This window comes from Anser brachyrhynchus, assembly GCF_964034855.1.
Source record: "Anser brachyrhynchus genome assembly, chromosome: 15".
NCBI classification, from domain to species: domain Eukaryota; kingdom Metazoa; phylum Chordata; class Aves; order Anseriformes; family Anatidae; genus Anser; species Anser brachyrhynchus.
The window spans coordinates 7,175,426-7,194,875 of record NC_137733.1 but is presented as its reverse complement, the minus strand read 5'-3'; the positions used below and the strand labels follow the sequence as shown (position 1 = coordinate 7,194,875).

At 39.0% G+C, this 19,450-nt stretch overlaps 1 protein-coding gene across 10 annotated transcripts in view; it reads right to left on the bottom strand.

Moving 5' to 3' along the window:
• KATNIP (katanin interacting protein) overlaps positions 1 to 19,450 on the bottom strand; it is a 72,855-nt gene that overhangs the window by 20,338 nt on the left and 33,067 nt on the right. For 9 of the 10 annotated variants that reach the window (XR_013939793.1, XM_080557260.1, XM_080557261.1 and 6 more), the window contains 5 exons: positions 17,615 to 18,503; positions 9,009 to 9,743; positions 7,544 to 7,752; positions 3,437 to 3,512; positions 300 to 477 (listed from right to left, as the gene is read on the bottom strand). Coding sequence is in view for 9 of the 10 variants with exons in the window: in XM_080557260.1 (XP_080413386.1) it covers positions 300 to 477; positions 3,437 to 3,512; positions 7,544 to 7,752; positions 9,009 to 9,743; positions 17,615 to 18,503 (2,087 nt within the window). In the remaining variant the exon portion in view is untranslated. The remainder of the gene's footprint in view (positions 1 to 299; positions 478 to 3,436; positions 3,513 to 7,543; positions 7,753 to 9,008; positions 9,744 to 17,614; positions 18,504 to 19,450) is intronic. The other variant, XM_080557266.1, reaches the window with a different exon arrangement.

The following is a 19,450-nucleotide window of genomic DNA, read 5'->3' as shown; positions in this document are numbered from 1 at the left end:
CTTTTGGAAACATCTCGTTAATTTTCCTACAACAAACTGTTCCTGGAAAGCTCGTGAAATCCAAGAATCAGTAATGAGGGTATGAAAATCATGTTGGTATTTACATGTGTTAACCTAACAAAAGTTAATATAATTCTGTCATTTTATCAGATTTGATGTAAAGTGCATTTAAAATTGATAAACTCTAAAACTGTTGGTTGATAAGAATATTGAGCAGACTCACTGAAACAATAGGCATGAAGGAAAGAAAAAAAAACCTGCATAAAATGCTCTGACATTCCACCTCTTTCACTACTTACTTTTCTAATGTTCTGGAATCCCCTGTATACTCTGGAAGATCATTCAAGTCTTGGGGTGAAGCAGAAATCTGTTCTGTACTTATTTTTAATGCTTGACCATTCTTTCCTATCACTTCAAGTCCAGTCAGTCCAAGGTAATGAGAATCTCCCCAGGTCATGGTAAAATTCAGTTGCAGGCCTATATAAAAATATACATACAATATACACGCATACATAACTACTAGTATTAAGTAAGGCACAAAGACTCCAAAACTGAATAATCAGTGTGAACTAGAAGACACTTTCACTAGTACAGAGCAGTCAAAGACACTGAAAACATGAACATGAAACATCTGATAGATTTCTTAAAAGCAAAGATAACAGGAAACCTGGACTGCACAAAGACTTGAAAGTACAAATGTTTTCCAGAACAGAGCACCAATGTAAAATTGCTACTTACAAGTCCAGACCCTCATTAAAAAACAAACAAACAAAAACAAAAAAAAAACACCCCCACACTTAAAACACTGTTGGATAGATCTTGAAGGTCTTTTCCAACCTTAATGATTCTATGATTCATACCGTGGGTTAATACAGAGTAATTCAGGATAATACAGCTAAGAGCACTGCGGTGTTTACGTAGGCTGTCAGGAGGAGCAGGAGGAGGAAGGCTTCTTTCCCTGTTATCACTCTAACTAGCCAGCAACCTAGCAATTTGCTCTCAGTTGGGTTTGTCACTGCCACTAGTGGCACTAGGGGATCTACTCACTCTCCACATTGTAACCCACTAATGCATTTTAAGTTCAACTGCTCACAGCCTGGCACAAATGACTGATGATAGTCTGCATCTGAGCACACTTCGTTCAAGGATCAGACTCAATTACCATCGGCTAGCCACATAACCTCACAGTTTTCTTTATTTAGGACAGTGTGGTAGATGTAACTGCGACACCATCAATGCCACATTGACGCCTGCCTACTTGCCAACAGCTTGAATCCAAGCCATGAATCCTACCATGTATTATCCAATCAAATACCATTTTCTTTCACACGCTTTCTAATGAACTAAATAATTTTTCTGTAAACAAGCATGTGTGAAAGCCCCAAGAATTAGCAGTATGCGTATTTTGTTTAAAGAATTTTATGTGCTGTATTTGGATACTTCTTGGTCTACATGCCTACCTCCACATAATAGCATAGTACCTACTGTAAATCAATGTTAGACCTTAAGTGGGCAAGTGACATCTGGGTCACTTGTAACTATACAGCTCCTGGTCAAGCGTGTTATCAAGTGTCTCATTACTCAGACTGCAGAGTGACAGTTATTCAATAATACATTTGAACTGTGACATGACAGATTGAGATTATGCAGAAACAAAGACCTACCAATCTATTACCTTTTGCCTTCCAAGTGACTATATAGACTCATCTAAACCCAGTCTTTCATAAATACTACATGATTAGATCTCTTAGAGAATACCAACTCATAGTTAACCCAAAAAAGACATGTGGTTTACTAATGTGTTTAACATACCATCTTCATGTCAGAACTCTAGCAATTAGCCACCAGCTGGACTTTGTACCAGTGATCATCATACTCTGAGCTTGGCAGTCTGGCTACTTTTCCACCCCATCCACCTTATTCCCATCCATTCCATTCATCTCTCACCAATTTGGCTACAAGAAGAATATGAGAGACTGTTAAAGCTCTAGCTAAACTGAAGATAAATAACATTCACTCAGCATTCACAGCTCTTCTCTCATCTCCACAGCCAGTCATCTCCTTACAGAAGTCAAGCAGGTTGGTCAGGCACGATTTCCCCTTGATTTCATGACTGGCAGCAGGATGAAAGAGATAATGACCTACAACAGGTCAAGGACACAAATCCTCAGTGACTCCACACACAGTTTACAACCAGGAGCCCCACATGAAAAAGGCAGTGGTGATTCCAGATTTTCTACAATTCCCAGTAATTTCCCCAAGTGAGAAGTAGAAGGACTCTTATTTCAGGTCTAAGGCCCCACCCCACAGCATAAGGGGAAGAAGGAGCAATATGCACAGGCAGGACATGGTATGTTGAAATCACTGGGAATCCCACAAAGACAAGTGTTAGCTTACAGTTTGGTTGGTTGTTTTTTGTTGTTGTTGTTGTTGTTTTGTTTTTGCTTTTATGCAAGGTCATTTACAAAGTCTCTTGTAGCAATTAATGGCAAATTTTTGCTGTGCAATACACTAAATTGGAGGACTTTTGTGTTTGGTAAGACGTAGGAAACTTCCCTCATTTGCAGCTGGTTTCTGCTCCAGCATTTTCCCTGCAAGAACTCAGTGGAAATCAGGACCTCTTTCTTGGGTAGAGACAAGCTACTCCAATCAACTTCTTAACAATATCGTGTCCATATGAGAGACTGCATCTATTGATCTCTGAATCACACCCTCACTATCTTTTTCATTCACTTTGAGAAATGGGACAAGAGAAAGGCATCTAAAGTTCACAGATATGAGCCGATCATAGATGTTCATATACAAAGTTCATAGATCTACATTATATATATAAACCATAGATACGTAGCTGAATAACAGTATTGTGTGTATTTTCCGAGAGCACATCACAGTTTTCTACAGGCTTTATGTCAGGCCCAAGAACCCAATTTCTCCTGTGCTGGTCAATGGACCAGGAAATTATACTTCTGGGCCATCCAGAGGTTCACTGGAAAATAATTTAAAGGCCAGCAAGATTTGCTTTTGTACAGGATAAACAGATCAGGTACTTTCAGTAGGGATGTAACATTCTGGTCTAGTTTTAACTGTAGGCTTTCTATTGTGAATCTGATCTGAGAAATTCAGTCAGTCTAAATAAATATGCAGGATTTGAATAGAATTGCTTGGTAATGGACACAGCTATCACAAATCCCATTCAAGGACTACGCAAATGGCTAGTGTTATTTTTGAGATTAAATGCCAGCTGTCACAATATAATGTTCTAAAATCCACGGTAAAAAAAGCTTCTGCCTTAAATATTCAATTACTCTTCTTTATTCCAGACCAGACATCTGTCACCGTGTGACTCTGACAATTCAGATTCTCCTTCATAACATGTCGGGAAGGTGAGGGGGTAGGTGTGGAGTGGCATATGCAAGCAGTAAAAGAAAGAACTTACACTTTCCGGTAAATATTCCTGGCTCCTTGGGTATACATTCAGAGAAAGAGTCTGGCAGAATTACTTGCTTTTGAACCTAAAAAGTAAACCAACAGGTGCAATAAACATGCAATTAAATATACACTTTTAAGACAGTTCATAAAATATTTGTTTGTTTTATGTACTGCTTTTTGTGTTTCAGTCTCCCTTTGCCTCACCACTCAGGCTGTTCTGCAAACAATGGAAAACATGCCCCAAAACATAAAAGATCACATGCATCCTTACTAAGTCAAGAGAATATGTTTGTTGATGTTGTTAGTGCATTTATGAGATTTCCTAGCGTGGGCTGACTTTTCTTGGTGAGGCTGAAATTGTTAAGTCACTCTTACTAATATGCAGACTGCCATTAGCAAATGATGACATACATTTGCATTTGCAGCATGTAGCATATACGTCACAGAGATAAAAAGTTTGGACGAAATGTAAGACCTCAAAGTGCCATCACTTTTTTTTTCCCTAGAATCAGAGGGCAGAAGAAATGAGCAACCTTATCCAAAAGCATGCATTTGTTCCTTGACAATACTAATTAATAGTTAACACAAATTATCAAGGCTGCCATATGCTTTTTCCTCATGGATTAAAAATTTATGCTCTTTATTTTATTGATCGCATAACTTGAAATGAAGATATTTTTCATAAGTACAATCATGGCTGACAGCAAGGGATGAAAAAATAAAACTTTTTTACTCCCAGCAGTCAATCCGTATCTATTTATTTTTATTTTTTAAACGGAAGCTGGATCCAAACTAATGGCTCAATGATCTAGTAACATTATTTTAATTAGTCAATAGGCAAGGCAACAAGGTGCATTTCCAGAAAACATTTCACAAAAACACCTCCTCAAAGTCCCTGAGTAAGCTAAGCTGCCATAGAGGAAACTCTAACTGATTAAACACCTGGTTTGCAAACAGGAATTAACTGTTGGTTTTGACAATCCAGGAAAGCAAAAATCCAGGAAAAAAAAAAAAAGAGGACAAAATTTGCTGATCGTACTGAGGCAATTATGGTAGTAAAGACAAAGGACAACTGCAAAGGCTTGCAGATAGACTTCCTTTCACTGAGTGAGGGTGATAAAATAACATTAACTTAATTGTAGATAAATGTAAAAATGCTACACAGAAGGGAAACAATCCTGACTTTACATATGCAATATTGGGCTACAACGTAATAGCAGATCTGAATGAAATCTTGTCATTGTTGTAAGCAGTTCTACAAAAACATCAGCTCAATACTCATTAGTAGTCAAAAAGCCAAAATAGAAATTAGGAGTCTAGACTCATGCTCCATAGTTTCATTCATCATTAGAAGTAGCCTTCCTGTCATCTGGAATACACCAAAAGCGCTTACATTATGGCTAAAAAAAATAAAAACTTTTCAACACTTTTCTCCTGCTGTTATAGTCAATTTCCATAGTACAACCACTGACATCCCTGGATCTTCTACACGTGTTCTCACACAGCAACATACTTCATGTAGCAGCTAATGTCCTTGTGGTAATTAAGTAGGTGAAATTGAATCAGAACTGCACACTATAATACATTCACACAGAACCTACGGAGGATGAAAAAAAAACCTCTGCTGTTGGAGGGTATTTTCTCACAAAACAGTGACTCCATCTTTGATGTCTCATGCCTCTTCCTCAGAACAACTTTCAAAGACCAGCCTGGGAATCAAAATTTGGAACTCTGCTGAATATTAAAACTCCACAGACTCAATAAAGCTACTGCCTTTATAGAATGCAGAATAATGCCTTTAATGCCTTCAGATATTTTAAAAGACACCTTTTATCACCTCTTTTCTCCCTCTTCCCCATTTCTTGGCCACTCAGATCCCTCCATTCCACTGATCTCTGGTATCTTTTCTTTCAGCCTTAGTCTAATGTTCTATTTCAACACTGCCTGTGAACACTGTGATACCTTATGGCTAGAACGAAATATTACCCCTGTATAGGAGTTGCTGGAAAAGAAATAAAAAGCAGTAAGTATTACCATGCACCTACACCCAACCATACTCTATAGCATCTTCCATGTGAGGAAAAACTAAAGTATGACATCATTCTGGAAAGTAAGACATTTAGAATAGCCAGTGAACAAATCAACGCAATAAAAATCCATGAAGGGATTTTACATAATCCATGAAGGGATAACACATAAGTTAAGTCAATAAAAGTTCTTGTGACACAAACTCCTAAGGGTTGGATGAGTGCTCCAGAAAAACATCACTGCATTTTTGCTCTGTTCTTATGTTCTGCCTTGATATCCACTACTGGTGACTGTCAGAGTTGGCTCAAGTGCACTAGTCACAGGTCTGACCTGCTATAAAAGTTGACACATTAACTGAAATCATGGGGAAAGAGATGGAAGACAAATGACCATAGATAATATTTGACAAGAATATAAGATGCTTCCATTAAGAGCTTTTAAAAATTCTGTAATCAGCCCAGTAAAACACTGTCTCAGTCACAGGAAGAAAGGGTTAATGATCAACAGGCAGAGACTGTTCAAGCCCAATATTAGTCTGAATGACAACTCTATGCTGGGGAAGACTAATCATCTAGTAGATTCGTATCATCCTGACACCATAAGCATCCAGCTAGAAAATCTTCATGGTACTAGCAAATACTGAATGACAAGGAGATCAATGGTTCAGTCGCAACACCTTTTGTTATTCTATTGCTGATACAGCATGTTTCAGGGTTAGAAAAGGAATAAGAAAAACATCACAGATGAACAGCACAATAAAAAGCAGAGGCTCTGAGTAATCACCAGGCAGTCCAGGCCTCCTAAGCTTTTGCAATGGAAGAGGTCCTGAGTGAATGCTAACAATGAACAAGTGGATCAATAAAAGTCAGGTGAACTTCAATTTGTGTTCAGGAAATCCTGCACTGCGTAAGGCATCTGAACAGTTTAAGATACTGAAAGCAAAGATGGAACCAGAATTACCAGTGGCAGTGTTAACTAGCACTGGAGGATTCAAAGGGTTAGAGTTGCTGCCAGTGTCATAACATTTTACGTCCTGTAAGTCCCCAGGAGAAGAGGTCTAGACAGAACAGGCAGGTCTCAACACAGCACGAGGCTCATTAGGAACCATATACTGCTGGGGGCACTTCAATTGAACCAGCTGGAATATTGTTTGATTCAGTTTTGGATCTCCTCATAGATATACTAGTAAGAGTTTCCCCTAGCCAATGATGTCCTCACTAGAGAAATAGCAGGTGCTCATGAATATTCTAAAAAGGTGTAAGATTTGATGGAAAGTGGGTCAGAAACTGAATGATACCATCTTAAGCAGAACATCTTGCAGGATCTTTACTCAGCCACTGGACTGTTGGGCTAGACTGGTATGAGGCAAGACTGCAGTGCCTGAAGATACAGTCCTCCTCTGAGTAGTAAAATACCTACTGTATGGAATAGTAGGGGACATTTTTATGCTGCAAAAGGGACACAGACCCATGAAGATGCTAGTCAGAATAGAAAAGAGTTAAAAATAAAGTGAGAGAGAGGAAAGGTAAGAAATGCTATTATGCCAGATCCTTCCCACCTCAGTTACTCTATTTGTGGAGGAATAAATAATGAAGAGTATAGTGGAGGAATAAATAAAGAAGAGTATACTCTGTGTGGAAAACATCGAAAAATCTTTGGTTTGGATTGACAGGGTACAGAACAAATCATTACAAGACTAAGTGTACGGTCATTGTCAGTGGCATAAATCTTCAGGTGAAACCTAAATCAAAAAGAAACCCCTCTAATCTCTGCCCAAATAAGTAAAGCAATACAAAATAAGAAAAGGAATACACACACACACACACACAATCCAGTATAGCCTTCCTTGTAGTCTTCCTAACCAGAGAAAGCAAAATTTGGAGGATCTCCTGCGCTTGAAAAAAAAAAAATAATAAGAAGAAGAAGAACGACTATTGAGCTGGTGAAAAAAAACAACTTCAAAACAGGCAGATGGCTGTATTAGTTTTTCTATGGAGATTTATGCCGTAAGGGTGATCAGTGCCTCCTACTTCCATACCATGTTTCAGAAAGACGTCTATAGAGTTCTGAATGTAGAGGCCCCCACCTGTTGATTCTCTGTTCTTAATCCCGCTTGTGTGAAAGGTCTTTCATCTCCATCCCCATCAGCAGTTGTTGGCCTCTTTAGCTCTTCTTCATATCTCAGGGAGCTGTCATTTTCTGTTTCTCCATCATACATCTCATCATAGCAGAATACAGCTTCAAGAATATCATCATCAGTAGTGAACAATATAGTATCCCCAAAGTGCTCTGGAGCTGAAGGCAATATATAGAATTAAATAAAGAAACCATACAGAAGAACATATGGAGTGATAAAAACTGTTTTTGGTCTTTTTTTTACATTTAAGTTTGCAGTAGTGCTTAAAGATAATATACAGGGAATAGGTACTGACTACTGATATAATAACTATATTCAATTTCTGGGTGACGAGACACTGGACAGCAGCCCCGCAGAGAGGGATCTGGGGGTTTTGCTTGATAGCAAGCTGAATATGAGCCAGCAGTGTGCCCTGGCAGCCAGGAGGGCCAACAGTATCCTGGGGTGCATCAAGCACGGCATCGCTAGTCGGTCGAGGGAAGTGATTGTCCCGCTCTGCTCTGCGCTGGTGCGGCCTCACCTCGAGTACAGTGTGCAGTGCTGGGCACCACAGTACAAAACGGATGTAAAACTGTTGGAGAGTGTCCAGAGAAGGACTACAAAGATGGTGAAGGGCCCAGAGGGGAAGACATACGAGGAGCGGATAAGGTCACCTGGCCTGTTCAGCCTGGAAAAGAGGAGGCTGAGGGGAGACCTCATCACAGTTTACAGCTTCCTCATGAGGGGGAGAGGAGGGGCAGGCACCCATCTATTCTCTTTAGTCACCAGTGATAGGACCCAAGGGAATGGAGTCAAGCTGTGACAGGGGAGGTTCAGGTTGGATATCAGGAAGAGGCTCTTCACTGAGACTCCTCAGGGATGCAGTCACGGCACCAAGCCTGTAGCAGTTTAAGAAGCATTTGGACTGTGCTCTTAGTCATATGGTCTGATTTTTTGGGTAGACCTGTGTGGTGCCAGGAGTTGGACTCGATGATCCTCATGGGTCCCTTCCAACTTGGGATAGTCTATGATTCTATAATTTCTACCTTGCACTGCATAGCAGACAAACCTAGAAAACCCAGTCAAATTTCAAGTACTTATAAAAAGAAAATGAAAAAAAATGTCTCCATCAACTTTTCCAAAATACCTGTGAAGACTAAAAACCAGCAGCCTGTAAATATTGCAGACTGTCTGTTACTGAAATATGATCTAGTTGTTAAGACTTTGCTAAGAATAAAAATTAGCTCTATATGCTATTTAAATTCACAATATCATTAAAGAACACATTAGTTTTGCATTACATTTTTAAATTAAAAGGACTAAATACTAACAAAGTGCCAATTTGCCTTTAAGAGGAAAGTGATAAAAAACAAGACATATGTATTTGTTTATTATGTTACTGTTTTCACACAGAAAGTAAGAAATGATAGCATACCTCCAGACAAGGTTCCTGAAGCTTTTGCAATTTCTCCTTTAAAGATGCATTGTTCGTTTAACATCATTATAATGTCTTTCACACCTCTGAAAGAGTGTATGCGAGATTTATTATAATTCCAAATCCTAATCATAGCTACTTGACAGGGATTCACAAAGTCAATAAAGATAAAGTGAGGTTTTCCAGGGGTAAATGGTGCTAGCCAAAGATGCATATCATCCTGCGTCAGATTTACCCCATCAATTAGATTGGTTATTACTCTGGGATCTTTGCCATAAGCTGGTAATATATTTATATCAGGTGGTTCTGCTGTTATTTTTGCAATCTGAACAGGCTCTCCTTTAGAACTGAAAACTTCAATTCCATTAAGACCAACATAGTGTCTGTCTCCCCATGTTGTTCGAATGTCTATTACTAAGTGCTGCCCATAAGGTAAAACGGGGATTTTAAAATCACTTCCATCATGTGCCTCCACTGAATTTTCTTCTTCTTGCCTTTTTGGTAGTGTTTGTACTCCCTCTTTTTTCATTAGATGATATTCTCCAGTCCGGTTGATTTTCTGCTGATGGAGAAATTCATCAAAGATATCCCCTTGAAAATCCATGTTAGAGATTCGGCCGCGATGGGAATAATTGAACTTTACCAAGGAGTTCCAGGACTCCTGCAGGGTATGTTCTTGTTCATTGTGCCACTTTGCTCTAGAGGTGGCTACGTCCTTGATAGAAAAGTCTTCATCTGAAAATAACATTACATATGAATTTAATGTATTGACAGGACTGGAAGCAAATGACTACAGCACACTTTCTAGAATTATGCTGGTTATATTCATATTCCCGAACTGAAATTCTGCTATATTAGCACTTTTATATTGCTTCTCTGTTAAAAAGGCTACGTCACAATTTCCCTTTCCATTTAGACATAATGAAAACAATTGAAGAGCAGAGCACATGCCAATATACCAAAATGCAAGTTTTAGACTGGAAATTCTTGACTCAACATATAAAATTTGCATAATGATGAATTTCTTTAATTTAAGATCTTGGCCAAAACTCCTTGGAAAAAAACCTGCAGGAAGTGCACATTGTTAACTATACCCTACCTGCCATTACTACACTCCATATTTCATATTAGATTTGGAAAATGCCAGTACAACACTTTGCTTTTATTCTCACTTCTAATTTTAGAGATTTTTTGTATATGTCTCACACATTAAACAATGCAGATAGACAACATGATACAAGTAAACACTTAAAATGTGCAGACTGACAGAAGGCAAAATTAATCAATAAGACAGAAGCTTTTAGACAGCTTCTCTTCATAGTATTTCTGCAAGCACAAAGTCCATTCAATCTTTGCTGGTGGCAGTGTCCAAGTGCCTAACTTTTACTTTTTGAGAGCTATTGAACCTCAGGCTGCGACGGAGAGGCTGTACCTACATTAAGCAGTGACCTACTAGTCGATTCAAGGACTTTACCCAGTGATACTTATTGGGTGGCCATCACTAGGTATCATCCTCTGCGTTTCCGCAGAAGATCTTTCATACTGTTGGACAGAGTTGAACTGTTTAAGTTTCCAAAGCATTAGAGAAAAAAAAAAGTGCTTCCTATTTCAGCAAAACAGGCTGAAATAAGTTGATAAGAAATTCCAGTGGAATGGGTAGGACAGGCATGATAAAAACAGAAGCAGAATTATTTCTACAGCTACTGGAAGACGATGTAGCTTCTCTACTGTAGATGCATACTTATCTGTGGATGGAAATCAAAATTCTACAAATGTAGTGTTTTAAGCTAAAGTCATGAAGCATCAATCCAGCATTTTTTGTGTAGTGGGTTAACTTTTGTTCTATCATTACTGCCTGTAAATTTCGAATATGCTAAACTTAGAGGTTAAAATATTAGAAACTTAAGCTGTAATTAGCGTGCACTTCCTAAATGGAAAGAATTGACTTCTTACTCAAGGATTTCTTAAGCTTTGTATCACAAGGTAACAAATCCAAAAGCTAACTCCCGCTGGAAACATACTGCCAAAATGATAAGTTATTGCACGTGAGTGCATCGGATAATGTGGGTTAACCTGAAATAATCACTTGGCTGTTCATTACCTCATTCTACCCTGTGTCTATCTTGTCTGCCTACATCTAATGTAGGCATACATAAAATGGCTGCTGCCTTTCACCATCACTGGTAAAATGGCCAGGGCTGGGGGGCTAGACTATGCAATAGGTATAACTGGCACAGCAAAAACAAAACATAATTGAAAGGATTTCACACAGTTTCCTTCTACCTCCTCTGAATGCACAGTTTTTCTGTAAATTGTAAATAAAATAGTTCAGAGCAGGTGGATTGTTTCTTACACATTTATAACCCCTTGAATATTTATACAGCACCAAAGAAATGTTATGCTCTTAGTGAAAATCTTCAACACAAGATTTAACAGTTTACCAGAAACTTACTTTTTCCTCCACTTAGACAGAAAAAAAAGTCTGTAACAGCCTTGACATATAAAGCTAAAAATACATTTGAGAAACCATCAGAATGATGGCTGGAAAGACACTAACCTAAAGCATACTCTTTAGTGGGCCCTGAAGGGAGAAAAAAAATAAAAATTGCTGCTTGGATTTGGCAAAGTAATTCTTTTAAATTTAGCATCAGATCTACGTAACTACAGATCCTCCTCCTCCCTTCTGCTTTTGCCACTGTCTTCTATATTCTACCTTTAACTACAACTTCCATTGCCATCATCCTCTTGCATAGAATCTGTCTTTCATGCAGGTTTCCTCAATTCCTAACTGCCCAAGCCATTGCACGGTATTAGCAACCAGGGCCTCGATGTCCTTCTTGTAGTGAGGGGCCCAAAGCTGAAGACAGTATTTGAGGCATGGCCTCACCAGAGCTGAGTACAGGGGGACGATCACCTCCCTGGTCCTGCTGGCTGCACTATTCCTGATACAAGCCAGGATGCCGTTGGCCTTCTTGGCCACCTGGGCACACTGCTGGCTTGTGTTCAGGTGAGCATTGACCAACACCCCCAGATCCTTTTCCTCTGCACAGTTTTGCAGCCACACTGCCCCAAGCCTGTAGCGCTGCATGGGGTTGTTGTGGCCAAAGTGCAGGACCCAGCACTTAGCCATGTTGAACTTTTCTTTCTCATAAAAATTAAGATTTTTGACTCTACCACCTATCAGTCCTGATAGGTCAGGACAAACGAGACCTAAAACAGTACCCCTGGAAAAGGGAAGTCATGGCTGGGAATCGAGTATCCCTGCTAGCAAAGCTTGCACCTGAAGCAGAACAGGTGGCTAAGAACAACAGTAATCCTACAGACTGGCCTGGGTCATTTTCCAAATGGGCAAACAAAAATAATATCTGGACCTTACAGATCGATAAAGCATAAGCAATGGATTGAAGGATACAGGCTTCTGTGGATGAACAAGTCTCTGAGAGGTTATCCAGAGTAAATGCAGAACCCACCAGGACTGGCAAAAGGAATGGATGGGGTGCCATGACTAAGGGGGGTGTAAATTGAACCATTAAACTGAGAGTGCCCAAAGCAACTACAAATAATTAAACAGCAAAGAGGGAAAGAGTCTTCAGTCACATGCATTTAAAGAGAAGTGGTGAGAAAAGAAGTAGATTCAGCGTACATGGAGGATGAGGTGAGTGTTGCCTTCTGTGCAGATGAGACCCAAACACTCCTCTCCCTGGCCAGCAAGAGGGGGATAACGATGTAGCATCTCATGGGAATACAATGGGGGCAGCATGCAAGAGGAGCAATGTGGGAGCGAAGCAAGCTCTCCTTGTGATCATGCTGGGGAGCAGCTTAATTTCCAGCTCAACATGATTAAGAACAGACAATAAAAAAGATTTTCAAAAAAAGCTGTCACTTTTATATTTTCTTCAAATAAATGGAGAAAAGCAAATGTAGTAGCAAACAATTACAGGCCCATGGGCTAGATTTTAGTTCTGTACAATGTCCTTGAGTGGATACTAAAACAAATGGTTATCAAGAATAAATGCCAATTGCAATAAAATGCAAAATAATATTTTCCCAAAAGACTACTTAAGACTAATTTTTAATTTTGGTTTTGGAATCACTAGGAAATAAGTAGTGTTCCTAGCCTACCTATGGCCAATAATCTTTTACACCAGGGACAACTGAGTTAAAAATAAGAACTAGAAAGCAGATGGGAAACTACCTGAAAGAGGGTTGTGTTCCATATACATAGGCATGAAAGCCTGGAGACCAACCTGTCCACTCTTCTCCATCACGCATGGGAAATACAAACAGGAAACAAATTTCAGAGAAATATTTCAGAGAACATAAGTCATTTGCAAATCACTTCCTTGTTCAAATCATTGTCCCTGTGTATACTCATGGGATGGGTGATCCCAAAGAGTACTTCCCAGATTCTTACAATTTACCTGAATAAGATACTGCACATTTATTTAGCACTTTAAAACGCCAAAGCTTGAAAATTTCAAGATAGGCGTGTACAGAAGAGTATTTGATATCTGTTGCCCTTCACTGTTTTCGATTTTTTTTCCTTTTGTTTTCTTCTCCCCCCCCCCCCTTTTTTTAATGGTAAGTACTCTAAGCAATACAGAGATAACAACTCCAAAGCACTCCTAGGAGAGTGCAATAGGAGTGATTTTAAATGGGAGGTTAACAGGTTTTTTAGCTACATTAACGAGTGACAGCAGGAGAAGCGGAGCTCTGAAAAGAAAGCAGAGGATAACCCAAAAGCACAGGTCATTGTCTGAAGACTTACAGGATCTGGTATTCCTTTTAGCATCTAAAATCTGTTATTTTTATTGGAGCCTTGTGAAACTACCATGGTACTTCTGTCATCAACTCTGCATGTAGCTAAAGAACACTTGCAGGTGTTACAGACACTTTCCCAGCCTTCTGCATGCCTGAGAGGATTGTATGACGGACGCTATCCCAGAGTCCAGAAATAATGACACATTCAGCATTCATCTCCCCTGTGGGTTTAGGAGGAATGTCTTGAATCACCAAGCCTTGTGTCCTGCTTCTGCCAGCAACGCACACCATGCAATTCCTCTCGTAACTTCAGTAAACTACACTTTGGGACAACACTAGCTTGGAAAAAACATCTTTCCTCTTCTCTTCTCTGTTGTATTAATCTCATTTCTATTCCCTGCAGCTATAAATAGCAATCATATTTCCATGCTGCAATCACACACTTCGTTTCCCAAGTCATTCTAAATGCTCTCTTCTGTTCCACTTTATAATCAGCTTTCCTGAAAATGGATGATCAGAACCACAGTTTTCCAATTGAAGTCTCACAAGTGCCTGCGCTGAGATACCAACATTTCCCTAACTAACAGAAATGCCTCTGCTGATACATCCTCAGAGTGCATTGCTGTAATCATGCCTGCATTGCACTAGCATTTCATAGTCAGTCTGTGATCAACTACTCAGCCAAGATCCTCCTCTTCCTCAGTCATTTGCAACTGATGATTACTCAGCTTACAACTTAAGTTTCTGTTATTAGTCCCCAAATGACCTTGCAAGCAGTTTGTACTACTGAATTGCATTCTACTGCTGTCACTCCAGTCCTCAAGTTCATCTTTCTGTTCTTCAATCCTCTTAACTTTTAATACCCCAAATTATACGTTATATGCAAGTTTTGTCAGCATACTTTCATCATTTGCTATGAACACTGAAGCAGTTACCAAAGATAAAACTATTTTTAATAGCAACTGTGGCTCAAGCCAAGTATGCATGTATGTGCTATTTCTAATTTCTGTTGTTCTCATTATTCTTCGTTTAAAGACCAAAGATGAGCTGCGATGTTGCATATGGGCTTGTGCAGAGTCCCCTTTGTCACATACTTCTATTGGGAAACTGCAGTTGTCCCAGCTCTGTGAAAATTTAAATTCACCCCTCTTAGGGAAAGACGTAAAACTGTTTCCCTGTTGTTAATGCTCACTCAGTTACACTTTGAAAATGACTTCACCCTGCACAGTATAGAGAGAACGAAAATTGTGGTTTTCTCTGGGACAACCATGTATTGGGTGTTATATTGTCAATCTTTCAGTTTTAAGCTCTGGGTAACAACCTGCTCTGAGCAAGGTTAGAGGTCATCCTAACAAGAATCAGATAGTTTAAATTAAAACTCCTAAATTCTTGCCATTCTTATAACTGAAAAGAAAGCGTTGAGGGGGGATTTGTTTACAATGTCAGTAATGTTGACAAGTTTTAAAACTCAAAGTCTCACAAGAGGGCTATTCATATGCATACCATAAAACACAAAGTATATGTAGCCAAGTTAATGGTGCTGTAAGATCTCTGGTTTGTTTCTCAGCATTGATTTTCTATTTATTTTAGGCATGCATCAAAACAAAGGTTAAAAGAGAACACAATACAGTAAGAAGCTTCATATGCCATATTGTGATTTGGTCAAATCTGTTGCTTTTAATATAGAGAAATCGCTTATTCTGTATTGTTACGAAACCTCTGTTAAATGATATATTTTATGTGCTTCCATTACAAGTAGGTTTTAACTTCTTAACTTAATGCAAAATCTGATTTAGAGGATTTATATAAGATAAAATATATTCCAGAATTAGATGAATAGCACTGCAACAAAGAAGAGAGATTTAGGCCTACCAAATATAGAGTGCATTATACGGCTTGTGGATTGACCTGCATATAATATACTTATTCAGACTTGCACACGACACTTTTGTCACAGAGGGAAAGCTGAGAATTTAGGAACATAAGCTTAGTTAAAACACTGAGATCAAAAACATAAATAAATAAATAAATAAATCAGTTTTCCTTTTTTAATCTCCTTTAAATACACAACTGAGCAAAACTGCAAACAGGAAAATACAGCTCTTTCTTTTGAAAGTCATTTAAAAAAATCTACCTGTTTGCTGCTTACGCAGTAAAATAAGAGATTGAAAAGGCAGTTTTGAATGTTACATTTGAAAGTATAGACTAAGTGCTTATATTATTATTTTTTTTTGGGGGGGGGCAGAATTTTACAGCATGGATAAAATGACAACCACATCGTAAAAAACCTTTTGAGTGAAAAAAAAATGTTTTTCTTTGCAAAGCTTGATCTTGGGTTACAATTATACAAATTCTCTCTCAGAATTGCCTTTTTAGTCTTTAAATAGTATTAAACCGAAAAAAAAAATCCACATCTGTGGGCACTTAATTCTATTGCTTCTGCAAGGCTGTCTGGCCTAACATGCGCTCATTTAAGGATGAACAGGCACCTTGTTAGTCTGTTTTAAGGTACTTACTGGGTTTATATCACTACCTGAGATATATCAACACTCATAAGGATTGCTAGGAAAGGCAATCTTCTAATGCAGCTTTAAAAACCACTGTGCTCAGACTCCATGGGCAAGACAATTTCAGGTAGGTCAGGCCTCACTGCCAAAGAATCAAACAGGTAACAGCTGCCCCTCAATAGTTATGCTGCTACAAGGCTGTAAAAAAGTGAACTCCTGCTCATTTTTAGCAAAATGCTTATGTTTCTTTTAATATGACTTTGTCCAGACATTCTGCTTCTAGAGTCCCCAAAATGAGATAGCACACTGTACTGTTTCCGAGCAAAGCTGATAAATTTGTGCACAACTGAATCACATCGTTTTCAGATTAAGGAATCCATTAGCTTTATTGTCTCTGTATCATATTTCTCTGAATTGCATACACAAAAAGGACAGAGATGCATGTACAAAGGTGATGAAGCAATAGTAGAAATTACTGTAGGCAGCATATAGCCTCACCGAGAAAGACACAAACCTACCACACAAACTCTGTAAATTTACTATCCTGAGCTCATGCTCTTCCTCTTTTTTTTTCCAAATTTTCATTGATAGTTTTAATCTTCTCCAAATAAATTTTAAAATACTAACTCAGAATGTAAATTCTAAAAAAAACAGCATTTCATGTCCAGCATAGGATAAAGAGAGAGACAATGAGCATTGTCATAGTATGAATGAGAAAAACTGAATACTGCAAATAGTATAACTAAAATAGAACTGTCTATACATTCAGAAATTGCCAACAGGTGAAAGAGATGATCCTTCCTCTCCACTAAGAACTGGTGATGCCACATCAGGAGTATTGTGTCCAGCTCTGGGCTCCACATTACAAGAGATACTAACTTACTGGAGCAAGTCCATCCTATGGCTACAAAGATCATTAAGAGACCAAAGCACCTTTTTCATGAGGGTATGCCAACAGAGATAGGAATCTACAACCTGGAGAAGACAAAGCTCAAGGTGATCTTATCAGTATGTATAAATACCTGATGGGAGTGAATAAAGACAAAAGAGCCAGACTCTTTTCAGTGGTGACCAGTGAAAGAACAAGAGGCAATGGGCACAAATTGAAATCCATGAAACCCAATCTGAACATGAGAAAATGCTTTTGCAGTGAGGATGGTTCAACACTAAACCACCCAGCCAGACACAGTTCTGGACAACCTGTTTTAGCTGACTCTGCTTGAGCAGGGAGGCTGACTACGTGATGCCAAGAGATCCCTTCCAACCACTGATTCTGTACTTCTGTGAAATGAAGAAAATATCGGCCCTTGCACTAAAGTTATTATTGTAAGATCTTACCTTTGGGTGCCAAATCATCTTCTTTAATATTTATAGTGTTTAATCCCTGCTTTCTTACACTTCTCCTTCCACTTGTAGGGTACTCTAAGCTGCTGCAATGTTTGTTAGAAAACTGCTCTGAAATGTCTAAGCCAACACCATCATCCTTTCTGGCTAGCATTTCTACTCTTTCATCTCCATTTGTATTTCTGCTTCTGGATCTTCCCAGCTCATTTCTCTGACATTTGACATCTTCATTAGTCCTATCTGAAAAGTTTGTCATGATTACATCTGACTGTGTTTGAAACCTCACGCCTAAACCATGTTCTGTAGCAAGCCAGGAAGGCTTCTGCTTACTGGAAACATCTTGATTATTCTCTGCTACTTGGGAATATGGCTGTAACCATGAAGGAAGTCCACCTGTAGAATCAGACAATTTTCTTCCTGTTAGCTTTTCCATTTGCTCACTCAAAGAAAGTTCATCATCAGATTGAACATGCTCAATAACTTCTCGTGCTGGTGCATTTTCTTTGGTATCTTTTATGCAAACGTGAGATGGGAACACTTTTAGATCATTCTCTAACTCAGTCAAATTTTCCTTAATAAAGCTGTTTGAGTTCACCTTATCCTCAATGTGACTTTCTTCTGGCAGAGATTTCCAGTTTAGTGAAGTACAGTTTGACTGTAAACATGCAAATTGCAGGTCCACTTTCTTGTCTGTGGCTGCAGATGCATTTATTTCTTTCCTTTCATTTGAAGGATTGGTAGCGATATCTTGCTTGCAATCTGTAAGGTCAATTGTAGTGCTATGGTCAGCGATGAGATCTCCAGAGGCTCTCTCTAATTCACCATCAAATACAAGGTTCTCATCAACATATAATTTCACCTTCTTTGCTCCAACATCAAGGTCCTGGAAAAATAAAAGCATGGAGATTTCCATCAAGGTGTTCAAACATTAGGTATCACTCTTCCGGAACTCTGACAAACAGATGAAAACAATGAAAACCCCGTATCAGCAAAATGCTTTTAAGTACTTTTTAAATGAAAAGCTCAAATAAGTGAAAATTACAGTGGAATATTTAAGATTTTATTTAAAAGGACCAACAGCTCTTCTAGACACTACTATGAACCCTTTTGGCTGAAACCTAGGAAAATAATGCTTATCTATTTAGAAAACCTTGAGCTATGACACCTAGATTAAGTATATTTATATTTGATCAGGATATAAATTCCAGAAGCAGATTTTGCTTCAGCACCTTTAAGATTCACAGCTTACTTGACATGTATGCTACACAGCAAACGGCCTGTTGCATTAAGGGGTGTAACCGATTAACCGTTATGGGTCTGGTTGGATTCAGGGTACTGAACTATCACGGTCACAGATTCACCAATAATGTAACATGCCCCAACTCTAGTCGTGTTCGATGAGAACTATCACAGCTAGGAACAATGCAATTAAGTGCAATTTATTACAGCAACAGGTACACAGGTTCTTTGGATGCCGGCGATAATTTACAGCATAGGCAGCTCTGGAAGCAGCTCTGCAGAAAAGCACCTGTGGGATCAACAGCAAGTCAGGCACAGTCAGCAGTGTGCCTCTGTGACGATGAAGGCCAACCGCACTCTGCACTGCTTCAGTAAGAGCAGAGCCAGCTCTGAGGGAAGTGGTAACTCCTAACTCATGATACTCCATCTGAAAAACACAATATTGTCATCCCCTTTCATCCTATCCCTCTCCAAAAGAAGTGCTGACAAACTGGGGAGAGCCGAGCAAAGGCCCACTACCATGGCTGGGACTGGAGCACATGGCTTCGAACAGAGGCTGAGGGAGTGGGTTTGGCCAGCACAGAGGAAAGA